This window comes from Poeciliopsis prolifica, unplaced genomic scaffold (assembly GCF_027474105.1).
Source record: "Poeciliopsis prolifica strain line A6 unplaced genomic scaffold, Auburn_PproV2 SCAFFOLD044, whole genome shotgun sequence".
Taxonomy (NCBI): Eukaryota; Metazoa; Chordata; class Actinopteri; order Cyprinodontiformes; family Poeciliidae; genus Poeciliopsis; species Poeciliopsis prolifica.
The window spans coordinates 3,054,575-3,075,363 of record NW_026562419.1 but is presented as its reverse complement, the minus strand read 5'-3'; the positions used below and the strand labels follow the sequence as shown (position 1 = coordinate 3,075,363).

The 20,789-nt window shown below is 41.0% G+C and overlaps 2 protein-coding genes across 9 annotated transcripts; one reads left to right on the top strand and one right to left on the bottom strand.

Annotated features, from left to right (window-relative positions):
• The first annotated feature begins 200 nt into the window (after positions 1-200).
• Positions 201-7,190, top strand: LOC129376538 (calcium uniporter protein, mitochondrial-like). 8 transcript variants are annotated; one of them, XR_008607778.1, is made up of 10 exons: positions 201-898; positions 2,363-2,423; positions 3,258-3,425; positions 4,089-4,193; positions 4,267-4,415; positions 4,759-4,865; positions 5,228-5,324; positions 5,823-5,983; positions 6,070-6,170; positions 6,785-6,901. XR_008607778.1 is itself a non-coding variant. In XM_055056139.1 (9 exons), the coding sequence occupies exons 1-9, from the start codon at positions 827-829 to the stop codon at positions 7,093-7,095; spliced, it is 960 nt and encodes a 319-aa protein (XP_054912114.1). In that variant the 5' UTR covers positions 201-826; the 3' UTR covers positions 7,096-7,190. The 8 variants fall into 8 exon arrangements, 3 of the variants coding, with proteins under 3 accessions (XP_054912114.1, XP_054912116.1, XP_054912115.1); XR_008607777.1 differs by lacking the exon at positions 6,785-6,901 and having other exon boundaries at positions 6,070-6,778; XM_055056139.1 differs by lacking the exons at positions 5,823-5,983; positions 6,070-6,170 and adding an exon at positions 7,012-7,190.
• Positions 7,191-7,716: 526 nt separating this feature from the next.
• LOC129376537 (complement factor I-like) lies at positions 7,717-16,197 on the bottom strand. The gene is given in 18 exon segments (XM_055056138.1): positions 7,717-7,885; positions 7,951-8,099; positions 8,911-9,012; positions 9,744-9,922; positions 10,000-10,104; positions 10,758-10,861; positions 11,406-11,545; positions 12,937-12,957; positions 13,040-13,084; positions 13,255-13,416; positions 13,485-13,586; positions 14,278-14,471; positions 14,536-14,689; positions 14,765-14,828; positions 14,902-15,055; positions 15,326-15,386; positions 15,389-15,533; positions 16,026-16,197. Coding segments are annotated over 18 exon segments (2,004 nt in total). The 5' UTR covers positions 16,080-16,197; the 3' UTR covers positions 7,717-7,816.
• Positions 16,198-20,789: the final 4,592 nt, after the last annotated feature.

Here is a 20,789-nt window from a genome sequence, read left to right as displayed (position 1 = left end):
AGGAGCAACTAAAGCCTGGTGGAGGAGCAACTAAAGCCTGGCGGAGGAGCAACTAAAGCCTGGTGGAGGAGCAACTAAAGCCTGGTGGAGGAGCAACTAAAGCCTGCCAGAGGAGCAACTAAAGCCTGGTGGAGGAGCAACTAAAGCCTGCCAGAGGAGCAACTAAAGCCTGGTGGAGGAGCAACTAAGCCTGGCGGTGGAGCAACTCGAGCCTGGTGGAGGAGCAACTAAAGCCTGGCGGAGGAGCAACTAAAGCCTGGCGGAGGAGCAACTAAAGCCTGGTGGAGGAGCAACTAAAGCCTGGGAAACACTGGGAGTTAATTATTACATTTAATTTACGGCTCTGACTGTATTGTTCCTTTTTGGAGGAAGGCTATTCTCCTGAAGATTTAATTTCAGATTATTAAGAATTGATTCGTCACTTATTAATCCGTTCAGATATTTCCAGTCTTATTCCTCATTTTATCCCTGAGGAAATCTGTTTGCTATACAAGGAAAACCTGAATTTTGTCTGTCATGTCAGAAATGTCTGGATGGTATTTCCTTCTTCCTCCAGAAACTCGTCTCTTTGCCTGAAGGACATTCCAGACTCCCAGGAACATTCCTGCCCCGTTCCAGAGCCAAGTAAGACTTTTTCTGATCTCCTCTGACTTCCTCCTGTGACTCATAGTGAAAGCAGCTTCCATCATCGTCCGGCCTGGGAGGAAGCAGCAGCGAGGTAAGAGTTAACCGCCCTGCTGTACCAACCGGTTCCTGATCACCTGCAGCACGACTTCCTGTGAAAGGAGACTCAGTGTTTGTTTGCAGCCGGTTTGAGCCTCTGATCATGTTTGCTTCCAGAGTTTTCTGCAGATTCGGTGTCAGATTCTTTCAAAGGGCGCGACCCAGAGTTTACACGGTGAGTTGAGCCTTGAAGGAAGCGGAGCCGCTGTCTGTTAGCAGTTTGATTAAAATGATGTGTTTCAGTGATGGCAGCTGAAGCTGCTCTGCATGTCGACCACATTTACTTTTAGAACTAAATTTCTCCACAAGTTGTAAAGAATCATGTTTACGACAAAACGTGTGTGAATTTATCTTCCTGTGTGTAAAAGCTTCATTTTTACTGTTTAAAGTTCAGTTCACTGTGACTACAGAACAACAAATTGAGCTTTAACATGTTTTATATGTTGCAAATTTTAACTTCTGTCTGGATTTTATAAGTTTGATCTATAAAGTTTCATTTTCTGCTCCATGCTTTAGTTTTCAGCTCCTCTGCAGAAACGATGAACCTTCTTTCACTATTTGTATATTTGTACATATAACCTACATTGTGTTGATTTGTGTCATAAAATCCCAATAAATCATTGATGGAGTCTAAAGTTTAAATCAGGTTGTGAATATTTCCACCACTGCAGGAACTGGGTTTATTTTGTTCCTGCCTGTAACAGACATGACTCCATGCATGTTTCACTCATGTTGCGACATGAAGTGGGCGTTTCCTCACTGTGTGGCTCATGTGCTAACGGCAGGGTTAGCACATCGCTAACACATCTCAAGTTCAGCTGCAGTTTCTCACAGCGATGGCTGTGATCTGCACATCTGGAGATGAATCGGACCTGAGGCTCCAGGCCCATAAATAATGAGACAAACTGGGGAAATTTAGCCAAAGTCAAACGTTTTCCTGTGAAAGGTTGTGTTTGAGGGATTTTTCTTTAAAATATGTTGCTAATCTCCTAGCTGTTGATGCTAACTGCAGCTTCATAATATGAAAAGAAAGACACTGCTGGCCCTTCAAAATAAAACATGTTTATTGTTTAAATGTGACCGCAGAAGTTTATTATTCAAACTCTCTGAATATATATTTTTTAATTTCCTAAAATAACAGAGCACCAATGGAAACAGAAATTAAGATGAAATTACGATAAACACAGTTTGTCAAAAATAATAAACATTTCTGACTCATTCTTCACGTAATTTGACTTATTTTTAACAGTATCGTGTAAATATTGTATTTATTTAAAAATGTAAACATAATGCATGTGCAATTTTCATAAGTAGTTTTGGTTTCAAGAGTTTGAGAGAAAAATGCCCTTAAAAGAGTAAATAAAAGTTTTAGTTCAGTTTTAAATTGGATTGAAACATAAAGCAGTTCATCTTTATTATCTCTTGATTACAGACTTGATTTGGATTTAATTACTCGTTAAATATCTGAACTGAAATGTTAACAAACCAAGTTTCTGTTCTGCTTTTTCACCAAACTCAAAGATTTCCTGGCTGTTATTTAACTTGGTGTTTAGTTTTCTGTGTCAAACAGAAAAACTAAACCCTTCAGAATAAAATAACTGCAGTTTGTAGAGTTTTATTTGTTCTGCTCGTCTTTCAGTCCAGTCCTTTCTGGTCCAACTCCGTCATTTCCAGCTTCAGCAGTAAATCTACATCCAAAGGTAAAACATAACACATGATAACAGAATATCACCACAACATCATCTGCATAACGATTGATCTCATGTTAAGAAATTGGACAAGAAAATCAGTTTTCCTTAAATAGAATCAACAGATTGGCTCTGGAGACTTGAACAGGACTTGATTTGTTACAAAAGATAAATAAATGTCTTTTAAAGACATAAATAACCTGGTTGATTGTCGCCTCAGTGCCGGACAGTTTGTTCCTCACTGTGGGATTTTTATTTTCAGGTTTCCTGTTGAACAATCAGAGAAACATAATAAAATCTTCAAGAAATGAATCTTTTCTGTTATGGTTTCAAGTTTTCAGGTAGATTTGGTCGTGCATTGAAATGAAGTGAACTGAACATAAATGGTTAAACTGGTGACACATTCAACATGTTTGCATCTCAGCTAAATGTTAGCATTTCTCATTACATGTACTTTATAGGTTTTAATTATGCAAATGGTTAAAAATGTAGAAACATCAGAATTATTGAAGTCTGACCTGATTTAAGAGTCAAACATTTTATCTCCAGGTGAATTTGAATTAAAATCGATGCTCTGGTCAGAAAGCGGCTTTTTGCTACGATACGCCTGAAATATCAATGATAATAAGAGTTATTAGATTGGAGATGCTAAATAGCAGAAAAACTAAAAAACTCACCTGAAAATGTTTTAATTTTACATTAAAACACTAAAAATGATTCAGTTTTTAATGTTTTTCTTCTGTTGGTCAATAAACCCGACTGTTTTTGTAACAGAGACGCTTCTTGTTGCCTGAATCATGAACTTTGTTGTTTGTAACTCATTTAACTCTCGTCTTTGTCCTGCAGATGTTTCTGTGCGCTACAGCTTCGGGCGGCCGGTTCTGTCCCTGCGGCTGCCGGCGGGTCGGTTCTGCCGCTTCGCGCTGACGCCGATGCTGACCTCGGTGGGCGACCTGCTGAGCGACCTGAGGGCTAAAGACGGCTCTGTGGGGGACGCCGCGCTCTTCAACAGCGGTAAGAAACACAAGCTGGAAGCTCTCTGCCTCCAGTTATTAAAAAATGTTCAAATCTGAAGAAGTTGGTATTTTGGGAATCTTCCTCACGACGTTTAACTTTGATCAACTGAATGCAGATGCAGGAAAGATGATCTGATCTTATTTCCATCAGGAGACGCTAACAGGTTCCAGGCAGCAGAGACAATATCCATGTCTCCTACATCAGGGGTGTCCAAAGTGTGGCTCCGGGGCCATGCGCGGCCCTTGAAATGATTCTCTGCGGCCCTTAGCAACAACTCAGCCGTAGCTCATCTTTATATCAGCAGTTTGTTGATGGCGATACGATTAGCACAAACTAAAGTGAAATTATGCAAATTAGAATAGATTGAAACTAATAAAGTCACAACACAAACTGTTCATAATTTATCTGTTGTTGCTCAGAGTTGGTTTGAGCAAACTCTGCCTCCGTTTATCCTCCTCTTTCTGGTGTTTGGGGTCAAAGTTCAGGGGTTATTAGACGCTAAAAACAACAGCCTGTTGCTACGGTTATACATGCTAACATCGTCTAAATGTAAAGAAATCCTTCTAGCTGCACAGCACCCAGAAAATGTTCATCAGCCTGACCTGTGGGGCGCCACGACCTCCTGAGGTCATGAAACTGATCGTTTGTTTCGTTCCTCAGACGGACAGAGAATCTCCTCCTGCACGTTGATGGAAACGGTTCTGAACAGCAACTTCCAGATCCACATCGATGACGTCGTCTACAGCGTTCACTCGCTGAGACAAGGTAGCGCCTGTTCCCGTCTGCGGGGGGCGCTGGCGGCACCGAGCTAACGTTTTGTGCTCTGTTTGTCCGTGAGGCTCGTCCAGCGCACACGTGTTGGGTCTGGACGACATGAAGCACACGGTGCAGCTCCTCCACGCCGCCCTGAAGCGGCTGCACCTGCAGCATGCGGCGCTGCTGGCCAGGAAGGAGACGCTGGCAGGGCAGCTGCAGCCGCTGGAGGACGTACGAGTCTCATCCTGAATTATTGACCTGACAGAAAGACGACAGTGAATATTAAAGATGCTGGACAAAGAGGCTAATTTAATGTGTAGCTGGTCGATGGAAGAGTTTAAGAAATGCAAAACATACCAGAACTGTGATTTACAACAGATTTTAATGTGAAGATAAAATAGTTTAATTTACAGTAAACATTTCTAATAAAAATATGTTAAAAACTGTTAGAAAAAATGCAACTTAAAGCTGTCATTGACATGAGAGACTCACAGCATTTAAATATGATGTTGAATTCCTGATATGTTTAAAATACAAACATTTTATTTCCTGCTGATGATGTCGTTGGTTTCAGGTCAAAGTTCAGCTGGCGAAGGAAGCAGAGCGGCGAGCGATGCTGGTGGGGTGGGTGGGGCTCGCCTACCTGTCGCTGCAGGGGGGATTCCTGGGATACCTCACCTGGTGAGCCACCTCACCTGCATCACTCAATATACCAATGAATTAAGACGAGATCAATCCATTTATAGTTTGGATTGGTCCTTTTTCATTTCTCTTTGTTTTTACAAAAATCTGGATGACAACAACCTTCAATTTTGAATTATAGCTGCTTATGCTTCAGTGCTTTAATTTACTCAGTAAGGAGATTAACATTTATGTATTATTTATTCATTATTATTATTCCATTATTACCATTACATTATTTGAAAATGGTCTCAGAACAACAACATTGTCATGTATTGCAGTAAATACTGAGTCAGTTTGTGGTGCAGCAGCATCAGTTCTTGTGTGCTGCAGCCTCCTGATGTCTCTGGTGTCTCTGTCAGGTACGTGTTCGCCTGGGACGTCATGGAGCCCGTCACCTTCTTCATCTCCTGCGCCACCAGCATGCTCTTCTTCGGCTACTACCTCCTGACCAAGCAGGTCGGTCCAAACAACCAGTTAGAGCCAGTTTCAGTGCTAGTTGCTAATGTTTCAGTGCTAGTTGCTAATGTTTCAGTGCTAGCTGCTAATGTTTCAGTGCTAGCTTCTAATGTTTCAATGCTAGCTGCTAATGTTTCAGTACTAGCTGCTAATGTTTCAGTGCTAGCTGCTAATGTTTCAGTACTAGCTGCTAATGTTTCAGTGCTAGCTGCTAATGTTTCAGTGCTAGCTGCTAATGTTTCAATGCTAGCTGCTAATGTTTCAGTGCTAGCTGCTAATGTTTCAGTGCTAGCTGCTAATGTTTCAATGCTAGCTGCTAATGTTTCAGTGCTAGCTGCTTATGCTTCAGTGCTAGCTTGACACTTGACACAGTCGTCAAGTTTGCGGACGACACAACTGTAGTGGGTCTCATTTCAGACAACAACGAGACCCACTACAGAGAGGAAATTCAGCAGCTCACTCAGTGGTGTTCAGCCAATAACTTGGTGCTGAACACAGGGAAGACCAAGGAGGTCATTGTGGACTACAGAAGGTCCAGGAGGACGGGTCACACTCCCCTTCTCATAGATGGAGAAGAGGTGGAGCGTGTGGACAACATCAAGTTCCTGGGCCTCCACATCACGTCTGACCTCTCCTGGAATACCAACACCTCCCACCTGGTGAAGAAAGCACAACAAAGGCTCTTCTTCCTCAGGAAACTGAGACGGGCTGGACTTTCCTCATGGCTGCTCGTGAACTTTTACAGGGCGACGATCGAGAGCGTCCTCTGCCTCAACGTGACTGTGTGGTATGGTGGCTGCACAGCACTACCATACCACAGAGGAGAGGAAACAACTGACACGGGTGGTGAGAACAGCACAAGGCATTGTGGGATGCCCCCTCTTCTTGGTGTGGTTGAGTGCCTTTAGTTCATTTTAGTTGTATATATTATTATTATTATTGTGTGTTTGTTTATTTAATAATGTATATTTTGACTTTTTGCACGGGAGTTGCAATAGAAATTTCGTTGAATCCTGTTCAATGACAATAAATGCTATTCTATTCTAATGTTTCAATGCTTGCTGCTAATATTTCAATGCTAGTTGCGAATGTTTCAGTGCTAGCTGCTTATGCTTCAGTGCTAGTTGCTACTGTTTCAATGCTCGCTGCTAATGTTTCAATGCTAGCTGCTAGTGTTTCAGTGCTAGTTGCTAATGTTTCAGTGCTAGCTGCTACTATTTCAATGCTCGCTGCTAATGTTTCAGTGCTAGTTGCTAATACTTCAGTGCTAGTTGCTAATGTTTCAGTGCTAGTTGCTAATACTTCATTGCTAGTTGCTAATTTTTCAGTGCTAGCTAAAGTATTAAACTCTAAGCTGCATCAACCTGTCATGTCAGGATTTTTAAATGTATCTTCGTTCTCTGGATGTTGGATGGTTTGTATCATTTTTGCTTTGAGCTTCATAGTAAATTTGTCTGCAGGATTTTGTCATGACTGACGTTTTGGATCGTCAGTTTTTTGCTTCACTTCCACAAGGAACGCCGCGGAAGAGGTTTGATGTCGACAGATACAACGAGCTGAAGGACGAGCTAGCTAAGGTGACGCGCTAGCTGTTTAAATCTGATTGATCATCCCGTTTCTCTGTTGTCATGGCGACGGTAATCAGACCCGGGGCGGGTTTCCGTTAAGCCGATCCGTTTGATTCCAGGTGGAGGACGACCTGCGGAGGCTGAGGAGCTCCATCCACCTGCAGCTGCCAGTCGATCACATCCAGCCTCAGAGAAGTTCCTGATGCTTCTGCATGTTGGCACTTTTTAATGTTTCTTTTTTAATAAAAGACGTTTAGTTTTGCTCTTGATTTGGTAAATAAAGTAAAACCCTGGGAAAGCAGCGTCTCTCTGCTGATGTTCTGTCAGGATCAGTTTTCTAGTTTAAAGGGAACCTGAAGAAATTCTGGATGTTTATGTTGAACAGAAAAGATTTAATGAAAATCCGATAAATAAAGGAACCTGCTAGTGATAACATTAGCATTCTAGCTAAATTTAGCTGTTTGCATAGGAGTAGTTAGTCAACATAATACTGATAGCCTTCATGCTAACATTAGCATTTTAGCTAATGTTAAATAGATTAATATACTTAATGAAGTCTGTCATGCTAGTGATAGCCCACATGCTATCAAAAGGATTTTAAATACCCTTAGCATTTTAGCTAACTGACGTAGAAGTATAAGTGAAGTAGGTCAGTAACAAACATGCTATTGACAGGATTTTAGGATTTCTAAATGGTTCATTTTCCAGACACCAAAAATCATGACCTGAGCCAGAAAGTTGCTCTGTTTTTATGATCAGCAGAGACTCGAATGGAAGAAGAAAAACCTGAAATGTTTTGTGAATCTTGCCAGTAAAAAGTCACCTTTTGTTGTCAGGACGTTATTTATTTAGTTTATTGATCAGCAAACCAGAACAAAGTTTTAGCCGAAATCACTTTCAGGTGAGAAAAGGTGAAAAGTTTCTTTAATAGTTAAATTTGGTGACTGCAGACCAGCCGGTGTGAAGCCGGATCCACTCAAAGTAATGAGCGACCTGCCGAGGAGAGAACCAGTTAACTGGGTGTTTAATGGTTAAACTGGAAATAGAACCAGTCTCACCTGTGTGTAAACCCCTGGGAAACCCCGATGGCCACACCGCTCCCCCCAGCTCACGATGCCCCAAAGGTAGGAAACCCCGAGTTCGTCCTCACAGACCAGCGGGCCGCCGCTGTCGCCCTGACACGAGTCCACATTTCCCTCCAGGTCTCCTGCACACAGATGGACCGGGTTGGGACCGGGTTCAGACTGGGTTGGGACCAGGGTTGGGACCGGGTTCAGACTGGGTTGGGACCAGGGTTGGGACCGGGTTCAGACTGGGTTGGGACCAGGGTTGGGACCGGGTTCAGACTGGGTTGGGACCAGGGTTGGGACCGGGTTCAGACTGGGTTGGGACCAGGGTTGGGACCGGGTTCAGACTGGGTTGGGACCAGGGTTGGGACCGGGTTCAGACTGGGTTGGGACCACGGTTGGGACCGGCTTGGAACCAGGGTTGGGACCGGGTTGGAACCAGGGTTGGGACCGGGTTCAGACTGGGTTGGGACCAGGGTTGGGACCACGGTTGGGACCGGGGTTGGGACCAGGGTTGGGACCGGGTTCAGACTGGGTTGGGACCAGGGTTGCGACCGGGTTGGGACCACGGTTGGGACCGGGGTTGGGACCACGGTTGGGACCGGGTTGGGACCAGGGTTGGGACCGGGTTCAGACTGGGTTGGGACCAGGGTTGGGATCAGGGTTGGGACCAGGGTTGGGACTGGGTTCAGACCGGGTTGGGACTGGGTTGGGACCGGGTTCAGACTGGGTTGGGACCGGGATGGGACCAGGGTTGGGACCGGGTTGGGACCGGGTTGGGACCAGGGTTCAGACTGGGTTGGGACCGGGTTGGGACCGGGTTCAGACTGGGTTGGGACCAGGGTTGGGACCAGGGTTGGGACCGGGTTGGGACCAGGGTTGGGACCAGGGTTGGGACTGGGTTGGGACCGGGTTGGGACCAGGGTTCAGGTTCGGTTCGGTCACACTCACCTGCACACATCATCCCCGGTTTGAAGCGATGCCCGTAGGAGGATTCGCAGCCGGAGATGAGCGACACGTTGGCCCAGAGCAGCACCTGGGCCGACCGGCCGTCTGCACACAGACATCAATATCAAAACCAGAACCAAGGACTCATGGACGCCATTGCAGCCCGGATTACAGGGATTAATTCACGGTACCAGCTGAGGTCTAAAGGTTCACTGAACATCTAAAACCCAGATTATGTCTGAGATTATCTTGGATTAACATGTTAAAGTCACTGTCAAACACTTCCAGCATAAAATTCAATTCTGTTCATAAACCTAAATATTCTCCAGTTATTATCTGTTCGAATATCTTCATAACTGAGTGGAAAGATTGATTTAAAAAACAAATTCATTTTTATCTGGTTCCCAATTTGCCTCTTTTCATCTGATAAATAGTTATAGACGAAAACAAAATCTCTTAAAAAAAATCTGATAATTTTTATTCCAGCGACTGTTTTTGTCTCTGGACGTTCAGCATCATTTTATTCTAATAATTTTGGAATAATTTGTGTCTTTCAGACATAAACATTCAGGTTAGAGAACATGAAAATGATCACATCGTTTGATTGGTTCGTCTTCATCTTCTGCTTCTGTTTTACGTTAACAAGCAACCTGATGGGGCAGTGCTGCCACCTGCTGGTGGAAAGTGAGACCCAGTCAATCCCTCTCACCCTGAAAACATTTCAGATTTTATCATCCAAATGTCTTGGAGCCAGAAAACATCTGAGCAGGTTTAGAGCAGGTGTGATAATCAGAAGCGGTTCCGGTGTTTGCGGTTCCGGTGTTTGCACTTCGTACCTGCGGTGCGGCCCCACCCGGAGATGCTGCAGGTGTGGTTGGGCGGGAACAGCTGGGTGGTCCAGGGGACGCAGCAGACGGGCCGGATGGCCGGGTTGTCCTCCAGGCATTTATCTGTGAACGGGAGCTTCTCCAGCTGCACCAGCGCGATGTCGTTCTCGTACGTCGACGGCACGTAGCTGAGGGAAGAGAGGGAATCTGAGCTTCCTGTGTGACTGATTTATGATCAATAATCAGTGATCAGGTGGGTTCGTACTTCGGGTGGATGCGGATGTCCGCCACAGGAACGATGTCCGTCGTTCCCTGAGGGCGAAATTTCTTCCAGACAGAAAATTTGACTTTGAACGCAGAAGGATTCGGCCTGTGGAGGAAAGAAACGAGTTACTGTCACTTCACAAAATGTTTTGAGAAAAAAAAAATACTTTTAGGAGTATTTTCACTACTTTTACTTGAGTAACTTTGTTAGGAAGTATTTCTACTCTTACTAGAGTAAAATGTCTGAATTTCCCACCAGATTCAAACTCACAGCTGCAGAGTCTGTTAAAGTTTCACAAATTTTTATTGAAAGAACATTTTTTGTTACTTATACAAATTATTGTCATTTTGGTCCTTAAAACACCAAAATTTCCACTCATCTTAACATTTTGGTCCCTCTGATGATGTAATATTTAAGTGATTGATAATTTGATCAGTTACTCACTAATTAAATAAACTTTTTTTACTTAATATTTTTTACCATAAACATTTTTACTCTTACGTAAGTAAAGTTTTGAGTTCTCTGCCTCTTCCGCTGTTAGAAAACCAGGTTTAAAAACCTTGTTTGTGAGCATAAAGTCGATCACTGCTTCACTTGAAGGAAAAAAACTGCAGTGAAATGAAAAACTGCTCCATGCAAGCGATTCTCCTGCATGTTTGGCTACAATAATCAGCTGTTCTGTTTTTCCTCAGTGTCTGAGCCAAATGAGTGTTAGCATTCGAATGCTAGCGACGTGTTCTGGTTCTTCTGGGTCGTACCGGACGCAGTGAGCGGCGGTGAGGACCCAGCAGCCGCCGATGTAAGCTCCTCCACAGTCGATCCTGCGGTTCTCCTCTATCGCCACCTGCCACTGGATCTGAGTCTGCAGCCCAGCAGGAAGGAGAATCATCGGCTTTCAATCATTACTGAATAACCTCGAAAGATCTCAGTCCACATGACAGAAATACAGATTTCAAAAAACATTTTGACAGCAGCAGTGAAACAAAATGAAGTGATAATTAATCAATGATTAAAGTATCAATATTGCTGCTCAATAACTGTTTATAGAAGGAAAATGATTCGTCTGCAGCTAAACAGGTTTTTAGACTGTAACTGTTCAAACCTGCACTGATTGTAACTAACGGGTTGCCAGGTCTGCTGATTATAAGCAACTCTGGGCTTGTTGTTTTATATAGTTGCAGGTTGACATTTTTTGTTGCTTATTTGTGCATCAAAAAATGGAAATAGAAAATAAACATGCAAAAATGTAAAAAAAACAACTTTCATCATCACTACTGGCTTAAAATTAATCTATGAATAAAAATACTTTATATTTTACTGTTTAACTTCAGTTGTATCTTTTCTCTTCCGGGTTGCCAGTTCTGCTTGTTGCTTGTTTTGATCTGGCAACTCGGGCTGCGACTGACCGGCTTGGCCGGGATTCCTCCCACCACCCTCTTGCTCCTGGTTCTTGCTCGGTCGTCCGGTTCTGTGTTGTCAACCAAGGTCATGTTGGGAATCCCACAGGACAGCTTGTCCTCCAGAAGCTTCCTGATGGCTCTGGTTTCTGGAAACAAACAAACAAACAAACAAACAAACAAACAAACAAACAAACAACATGTTTCATGTCTCAGCTGCTGGACTGCATGGATGGTTGGATTATTGTTCAGCTGAAACACCAGAAGCTGAAGTTATGAACAGGTACCACATCATTCCAGCAGGTGGCGCCACTTCAGAGAATGAAAACTACAAACTGCAGAAATAACAGAAAATCTCATTTTTTTCTACAAACTGCCTCTAAATGAAGCTAAACTTCAGTTTTAGTGACGTTCTGCTGATGGTGGAGCAATTATTTGTTGTGAAATTAAATTCTGTGGAGCTTCTGCACAATGACAATAAACATATAATTCTGTTTTTTAAATTTTGCACATTTAACAAGCCTGAATTAATGTTTATAAAATTATAATTTACTTGTGAGTTTCATAAACTTTAAGTCGAGTAAAGTTTGATTTCTGTGTTTCAGTTTTGTTGTTGATTGTTGGGAAATATTCAAGTAGTTTGATGTTTATATTCATGCTCTTATTTTGAAGTCTGTTTATGTAGCGTTTCAGATTCTGGCTGTTTTTCCCCAATAATTTTATTTGAAACAAGAAACAAAAGACGAATAAAATAAACAATGTTTTATAAATCATGCAAATGAAGTCAAAATTAATCTGGTAATTTATGATTGTAGTGTTTAGAGTTCAGGTCTGAAGTTAGCGCTTTAGCATTAGCGCCCGCCAACAGTGAGGTTTAGTATGTTTAGTACTGAACTTTTCAATGATTTGAAATTTTTCTGCTTCAGGAACAGAAAACATTTCAATTTAGAAATTTACAGAAAAAATCAAAACTCGACTTTAAAGTGATTTGAAACATTAATTTAGCCTCAGAGCTAAATTTTCTTTTGGTCTTTTTAGGATTTTTAATATATTTCTATTGATTTTCTGAACACAGACACAGAAAAGTGTGAAATAATATAAATGAAGCTAAAAACAGATGAAGTGCCTGAAGGGAACCTTTGGGTTGCGTTAGAATCAGAATCAGCACCACAGACAGAAACTCAGAGCATCAACACTCAGTTTTTATTTTCCTCACATTATTGATACGTCATAAAATATTTTTATGATTATTTATGTTAATATTTGTTAAATATGAATGATAAAATAATGTAGATTAATTTCTTTATTGCATTTTCCTGACAAAATATTGATTTTCAATATTTTTAACAGGTTGATAAAATGAATAGAAATGGAAATAATTTGTGTTTAAATGTGTTTTTGAAAGATTATCAAACTGATTATAGGATTTATTGACATTACCAATATGTCTGTGGCTCAGTCTGAACATACTGAGGATTTATTTATGGTTGACCTTCTCAGTAAACCTTTAGTTTCCTACCTGCAGCTGAAGGTTACTCACCGGTTTTAGGAGAGATGTACTCTGAAATGAAGACAGGAGACATGAAATATTTAAAAACATCCAGATTTACTAAAAACTGAATAAATATAAACACAGTTGTTACCTGAGGGGTTTGGAGCTGCGTCCACGTCACCTGATGCTGCTGATGCTGCAGGAAGCAGAAACATTTAACATCCAGCTGCTGTCAGAGTCAAACATCAGATCAATTGATTAATGATTTTATCTTCAAACCTTCATTCAAGGCTAAAATCTTCAACTGTTTAAATTTGCTTGAACAAAACAAGTTTAAATGAAACTTGGATCAGTTTCAATCTTCACCAAATGAGGAAAGCAGCTCTGAGCGATTCGTCGTCTTCCTGAAAGCTTCCACTCGTCTCTGAGCTTCATCGGCTCCGTCCAGGCAGTCGATCAGCTGGTCGCCGACCGCCTTTCTGTGCAGACAGACGCCGGAGCTGCAGTGGAAAGCTCCGTTCCTGCAGCCTGCGGACAACGTTGCTCAGGGAAAAGCTCGACATGTTTGTCTCTGGATGTGTGAGTTTGGTTGTTACTTTTGCAGCACATCTCATCGCTGCGGTCGCCGCAGTCATCCACGCCGTCGCATGTCTGGTTGCGGGAAATGCATTTCTGGTTTGCACAGGTGAAGCCGCATTCTGCAGTAGAGACGCAATCAGACAGGAGGAGGCGACCACATCGCATCAAACTTTCATCTAAATATTATAAATAATTTGACAGGATTGCAAAAGATCAGATTTTAATGTATTTCATGACTTTTTTCAGATAAAACATGAGAGCCTTAAAAACGGCTGATTCATGGAAGATATTCATCAGCGGCGCGAAAACACAGCAAACATCAAAACACACAAAAGGAAATGCTGCATCTTTGCTCCACAAACTGGAGGTCCTCCAGGCCACCAGGGGGAGTCTGCACCAAATAAAATGGAACCAGGTTTTAAATAGAGAAGAAGAAAAAATAAAAGAGGAAAGAAAATATATTCTTGACCTTTTACAACGTTATAGTGCAGCAGAAGATTTATGCAGGAAATATTACCGACTCCAGACGCCCCCTGGTGGACTGGAGGACTTCCATGTTGTGCAGCGAGTTCACAGCATTATATACTGTTGTTTATGGTAATACTAGTTAAACTCTGAGTTGGTTAACTCCTGAAGAAGAAGTGAGCAAATTGTTTCTGCTAACGTTGGAAACCAACAGATAGAGATGTTATCATTCTTTCTGTGATAACGTTTCTTATCTGTTGATGAGCGTAGCGAGGCGTCTCTCTCTGTAAAACTCTTCCAGGTGTTTCCTGAATCTTTATGACCTCAGCATGTTCCCAGACTGACCTTCAGGTCTGTCCTTGTAGCAGGTCGCTGTGGCCACCATGCCGCCGTCAGCGGCCTTGTGGCCGTAGATCTCACACTCAGCCAGAGACATTTCGTAGCCCTGGCAGTGGACGCTGACGCAGTGGCTGGGCAGATCGCTGCTGGGCGGCAGGGAGTTGTAGTCCACAGAGTCTGCAGACGCTGCACCTTTGTCACTGTAAATAGTTGTTCAGTTAGCTTGTGTCAGTCATGGATGTAACTGTAGGTAAATGTCCTCACAGCGGGTTTTTGTGGTCCCTGCAGGCCACGTTAGCAGCTGCCATGTCCCAGTCCTGCTGGCACAGCAGCAGGTTCTCTCTTCCTCCGGTGGCATTAGGAAGGAAGATCCTGATCAGCCCTGTGTCTTTGTCCAGGATGCTCTGGAACTTATTGTCTGGAGTCACAAAACACAGAAAATATCATTTATAAAACTGAAAACAAAGCTGTAAATGTATCTGTGAAACAGAACCTGTGCAGACTTTTCCAAAGTGGGACATTACAGGCTTCTGGGTCCGGCATGAGGCAGCCATCGCCTGGAAACAAATCAGCATTTCTTAAAGCAGAGAGTCTCGATGAGTGGTCAAGAACGGCCAGGTCTGGTTCTACCTGACAGTACGACGTGAATCTCTTGTTGGAATCCCCACAGACCGGTTTCACGCCTTCAACGGGACACAGGTAGGGAAGTTTGCAGGTACACCGACCTTCAACGCAGCGCTGCCACGGAGGGCAGAACACCACGCCACACGACGCCCGGGTCAACCTGAGCAACAGCTTCCTGTTAGCAACCTGAACCTGCTAGCAAACATTTCTCTGGCTGTTAGCCGGTTCCAGCCTGGGAACTGCTAGCTAAAAGGTCAGCTGTGCTAAAGCACTATATGAACATTAGCCCTGCTAATGCTAAGCACTATAACAACATGGTATTTAGCAGAAGCTAATGCTAATGTGTCAGTAAAAGCTGTTATTTCGCCCCCACTGGGTCACATCGGTGTTGTTTAGTAGATGAGAAACATTTGGTAACTTTCTAACTTACTTTTTGTCCAGACATTGTTGTGGACCCAGGAACTGGTCCGTGTCGGGTGGTGTGGTGGTTTTGGGGCGGGTGTTGTGGACTCTGTGGACGCTGTGGGTGTTGTGGACGCTGTGTCCACTGGAGTTGTTTGGGGTTTTGGAAGCTTCGGTTTTTCTCGGACCTGTTTCTGCTCTATGGCCTTCGGCTGCTCTGAGTCTGGTGGATTACTCTGAAGATAAGACAGAGTCAAAACAAAGCTTAGCACAGAAGCTAAATGTTTAGCATTATGCAGATAATATTTGATTATTTTAAAAGAAGCTTAGATGCATATTAGCAACATTTAATTGATATTCTGACAAGCTAAATAAATATTCTTGGGTTGTGGAAAATATTGAATATGGAGCTTTTTTTAATTGTGTCAAAAATAATTAATCAGTAATTTGGTAGCATAAATAATTCAAACACATTTTACAGAACTGAAAAACAGAAAGTCCAGATAACTTTATGTCGGTTACAACAAAAATTCTAACAAATAAATCAGGTTTTTTGTTTAGATGTGGCATAAAATTATAGATCTGATCAAATTTTAAAGGTTGATCATTAATATTTAGCACTCAGGACAAATGAAGCTGTAGGTTTTTGGGTTCAGTAAATAATCTCTGTGGAGAAATGAAGTTTCTGTTACGGTTTGACCTGAAGGGAATAAATCGGCCCAACTCACCGCCTGAGAGCCAAGGATGAGGAGAACCAGCAGGAGGAAGGAGTCCGATCTCATCCTGATGGTTCCGAGGATCCAGTTGCAGAACCTTCCTGGTCAGATTCAGCCTCAGATCTGAGGCTTCCTCTGCTGGCTCATGGTGTCACCATCAATCATTAGCTTTTCCTGTCACTGTGAACACATGATTGATCCGTCTGAGGGAAACCCAGATTCCCGACAGCAGAGAACAAATATTTTCTGTTCAAATGTTTAAACCCGTTCGATGATCCGGGAGTTTCAGAAGTTTCACAGCTGCTTTGATTACAGTTAGCTGGATGCTAATTAACATTAGCTAATTAGCATCAGCTAATTAGCTAGATGACATCATGGATTTCTGTTTGGCTAAAAATGTTTTTAACCAAAATATTTTGCAGAAACTTTATTAGGACTTAAACTCCTAGAAAACAATTAACAATAGAATCATATTTATTTGATCAAATTTGATCAACCAGAGACTTTTATCCGCTGCATAAAATGAAAACTCTTTGGCTAATTTATTGCAGTTAAATGTCTGAAAACTGCGACACATTTCTGCCAAAACTTAGAAATTCATCTGAATATTTTCTATAAAAAGTTTCTGAAAGTTTTTGGAATTTCAAAAGTCCAGAAATGTTTTTAGATTTTTCAAACTGAAGCTTTTTTGTTTTTTCTAGAAAATGTAAGTTTGAAAATTCACAAATTTTCAACTTTCTGAGTTTTTTACAGTTTCAAAAATTGAAAATCTCAACATTTTTCATTTTTCATCTCAAACTGTCTGTTTTTTGTAACATTTTCTGCTTTCAAACTGTTTCAAATTTCCATGTTTTTTATTTATTGTGTTTTTAATCAAATGTTTTGTTGCTGAAATGTTCTGTAGTAATAAATTTGACAGAAAAGTTCCTTCCTGCTTCTGGAAACAAATCAACTGAAATGTTTCTGTTTTAAGTGACAGTAAAGATTCATAAACATGAGTCTGAAACATCTGCAGTCAGGAATTTTCAAAAGTCTGAAATGTTTGTGTGCAGCTGCAGCGTTTCCTAACAGGTTAACGTCCAACGCTGAATAAATAAAGACAATTTCAAAATCACTGAGTCGCTTCAGCAAAAACAAACATCTGCAGCTGAACGCATGAAATCTGTTTCTGTTTTCTAAAGGATTAAAATAATTCAGAAGATTTCTGAGGGATTTATTAAACATTGAGACATTTGGAGTTTTTTATTTGACTTTTTCTGAAGTTTATGACGATTTTTATCAGTGAAGCTCATTTTTTCTCTTCAGACTGAAGGAAAATAATTAAAGAATAAATGATTGTTTCAGGTGTAAAAATCACAAAATGTGCAGAAAATGAGATGAAATGACAAAAAACACTAAAAATAGCCACAAAGTTTTCAGATTAACTGATTTGATTTGATTTAATTTTACATTTAAAGTAAAATAAAGTCAGAAAAAACAAATAATGACAGAGTAACAGAGTTAGTTTATTAAAGTTCTGCATCCTTCACAATTAAAGGTTCTGCTTAGAAATAAAAGATAAAAATAATCATTTCCTCCATAATTACCTCAGAAAACTTTATAAACATCAATTTAACTGGAAAATGGATGATTTTTCAGTTAAAAAACAAAGCAATGAATTCAAAATCAAGCAAAATTATCAATGTAAATCTTGAAAATTGTTTAAATTTATAGGTAAAATGAAGAATTTTCTAAAACATGAAAGAAAAACTGAATTATTTCAACTAATATAAAACAAAAACATGAACATGAAGGAGAGAAGGAAACATTTTGATTAAGATATAAAAGTAAGAAGTAAAATCTATGACTTGTGGTGCAAATATAATGTTGAATGAATTTCTAACTCACACAGAATAAAACATTTACTGTGGTGAGACAAAACGGATCAATAATCACAGGAACCTTTAATGAATCAATGAAGCTTCATTAAATTACTAGTTTTTGCATCGTTTCCTAAACGCAGAACATTTCTGTCCCTGAAACGTTTCGTGTTTCTGCGACAAATCGATGAAAACCTGAAGCTCAACGTTTCCTAAAAGGAGTTTTAAACCGGGTTCTGTGGAGCCGGGTTCTGTTTAGCCGGGTTCTGTGGAGCCGGGTTCTGTGGAGCCGGGTTCTGTTTAGCCGGGTTTCTGAGGAGCCGGGTTCTGTTTAGCCGGGTTCTGAGGAGATGGTGTCAGCAGGCAGTAGCTTACTCACAGGCGATCGCTGCAGGAGAAAGACGAAGTTTTACCGCCGGCGCCGTTTAATAATTTAATCTGAACCGATTTATCGGTTTATTCGACTTTTAGACAAAATCTGGATTAAAAAATGGCTAAAAATGATCATTATGAAGTTATGACATAAATTTGCATCAGTGAAAACTATCTTTAAAGTCTCTCAATGATGTCATCGCCTAATTTGCATATTTGGTCATAATCGATTCAAGCTTTAGAACAAATTCATTTCAAAAGTGATTAAAAATACAAACTTTATGAGATAATTTCATAAACATTTTGCCTGAACCTGCTTTGCATAAATCAGTTTTATATGATATCAAAATGAGGAGATGAATCAGCGACTGATTGAAAGCCAGGAATTTATTTAGATAATTTTAGGAATTTTAATGTTTCAGAGAAACATTAAAATTCATATTTATGAGTTTAATATCAAACTCACTACATGCAGCACGTGTTGCAGAGTGATTTTTCATTTCACATCTCTAGTGATATAGAAATAAAAACGCTGATTTCATTTTTGGAAAAAAGTCACAGAGGGAACTCAAAAAGTTACATTTTGTGGCCAAACGCCAAATCTGGTGTCATCTGCACACGGCGACGCCCAGCGTCTCGTTGAACCGAAGACAAGGAAACATGGCGGCGACCCAGAGGAGCGCAGGGGCGTCGGCCATCTTGATACTGCGCTCTTCTTCAGTGTTGGTGATGGCTGGAAAACGGGTCAGTTCTCAACAAAACACCAGAACCGAGCTTCTTCCAAAGTAAAGGTACTGTAGGATAGCGACGGCTCAGAACCGCTCCACAGAACCCCGGTTATGGACGGAGCCGCTTTGCTCCAGAGACGTTCAGCTAACAGGAAGTTCTCGAAACTACAATGGATTGTTGCTGTAAAAGAGATAAAATGTGTTTGATTATCTGAGAAATTTAATTTATCATCATTTAAAATCTTGTTTTCAATCTAGATTTTGTCCCAAAATGATGGAATCATTAACCTGAGAGTGTTTGGTTTGTGCTGAATAATTCTGAAATGTTTCTGCTGATGATCTAATTAAGACTCTGAAATCGACTCAAACAAGCAAAAGAAAGTAAAATAAAAACTCCAACACAGACAAAACTGATCAATATTCCTGTTTCCACTTTATTGCACCAAATGATCAGCAGAGTTAAAGGCCTTGATCTCAACAGGACAATAAAAACCAAAGATTATAGGAAACAACATGCAACATCCTGCAAACAGAGACCAGACACACAGAGGCACCGACGTTTATCACCAAGACACACTTACAGGAGTCAAAGGTCGTGGCAACCAAACGAGCCAAACAGAAATGAAACTGCAGAAACATTTAAAGCTGCAGTACGTCATTTTTATTCAGATGTTTTCATGTTTGTTATGGGAGAGATCATCTGATCTCCTCCATCTTCTCTCTGAGCTGCTGTCTGAAGAAATGCTCCGAATGTAGCCAATCAGAGCCGAGAGGCGGGGCTTAGCGCTGTCAATCACTCTCATGAACTCGCAGTTAAATGTGCTGATGGCAAAGAACAGCATATTGTTACAGGAAAACTGTTTCTCTGTTTGTCATCGGTGGCTAGGCTAACTAGGCTAAACTAGCATTGAGGGAGGAGGATGATGAGCGTTACACAGAGGATGATTAACAGCGCTAAGACACGCCTCCCGGCTCTGATTGGTTGTTTTTTAGTTTGCATTTGGACGAGCCAACGAGATTAATTTATTTACTTTTAACCGATTATCTGTCACAACATGGTGAGTTTCAACAAACGTGTAAAAATATATAATTTTATAACAAACTGCAGCTTTAATTCTCACTTTGAACAAACAATCCAGTTATTATTTAGTTATTTGGGCTTCATTTCACTTCCTGCCTAATCCAAATCTTAACTTCATACTTTTCTCCAAACCATAAATGATCCTCAACTCATTTAACCACAGAAATCCTGATATTCAGTATTTTATTAAAAATCTAAAATTAGACAAGATTCATTTTGACACCATTTATTCTAAATCTTACTAAATTAAGACAACCAGACAGTCAATGAAAAATTTCTATTTGCTAAAAAAGGAAATAATATCCCATCAGTTTCATCACAACCAAATTAAAAACTAAAAATAAAAGAACTGGAGTTTGACCTTTGACCTTCCATTTCTCCGGGTCGACTCTGTTCGTTGCCACGACTCCTTCATAATCACTACGAGACGACAGAAACATCCAGACGTTACGACAGAAACATCCATAGGATCGACTCTGACGGGTTTCATGGAAGCAGAAATGACTTCAAGCTCAGAAAACGACAAAAAAACAACATTTCATCGTTTCTATGAACCCATAAACCTCTCAGGGATTTTCCTCCCTCACCGAATCCCCGTCTCATTCAACTAAATACATAGAATGATCATTTTTGATCCATGTTTTTGGAGAAAGTAGATTGTGCTTACATTTACGATACACCATAAAGTCGCTCTCATATTCCTATATATACTTTTGTTCTAAACATCTGTAGGATT

Excerpts from the sequence above, each read along its gene's own strand:
- LOC129376538 (XM_055056139.1), top strand. The coding sequence starts at position 827 with ATGTTTGCTTCCAGAGTTTTCTGCAGATTCGGTGTCAGATTCTTTCAA. Across the intron at positions 3,426-4,088 it reads CGCCGCGCTCTTCAACAGCG|ACGGACAGAGAATCTCCTCC; the intron begins GTAAGAAACACA and ends TTCGTTCCTCAG. Across the intron at positions 4,866-5,227 it reads TTCCTGGGATACCTCACCTG|GTACGTGTTCGCCTGGGACG; the intron begins GTGAGCCACCTC and ends TGTCTCTGTCAG.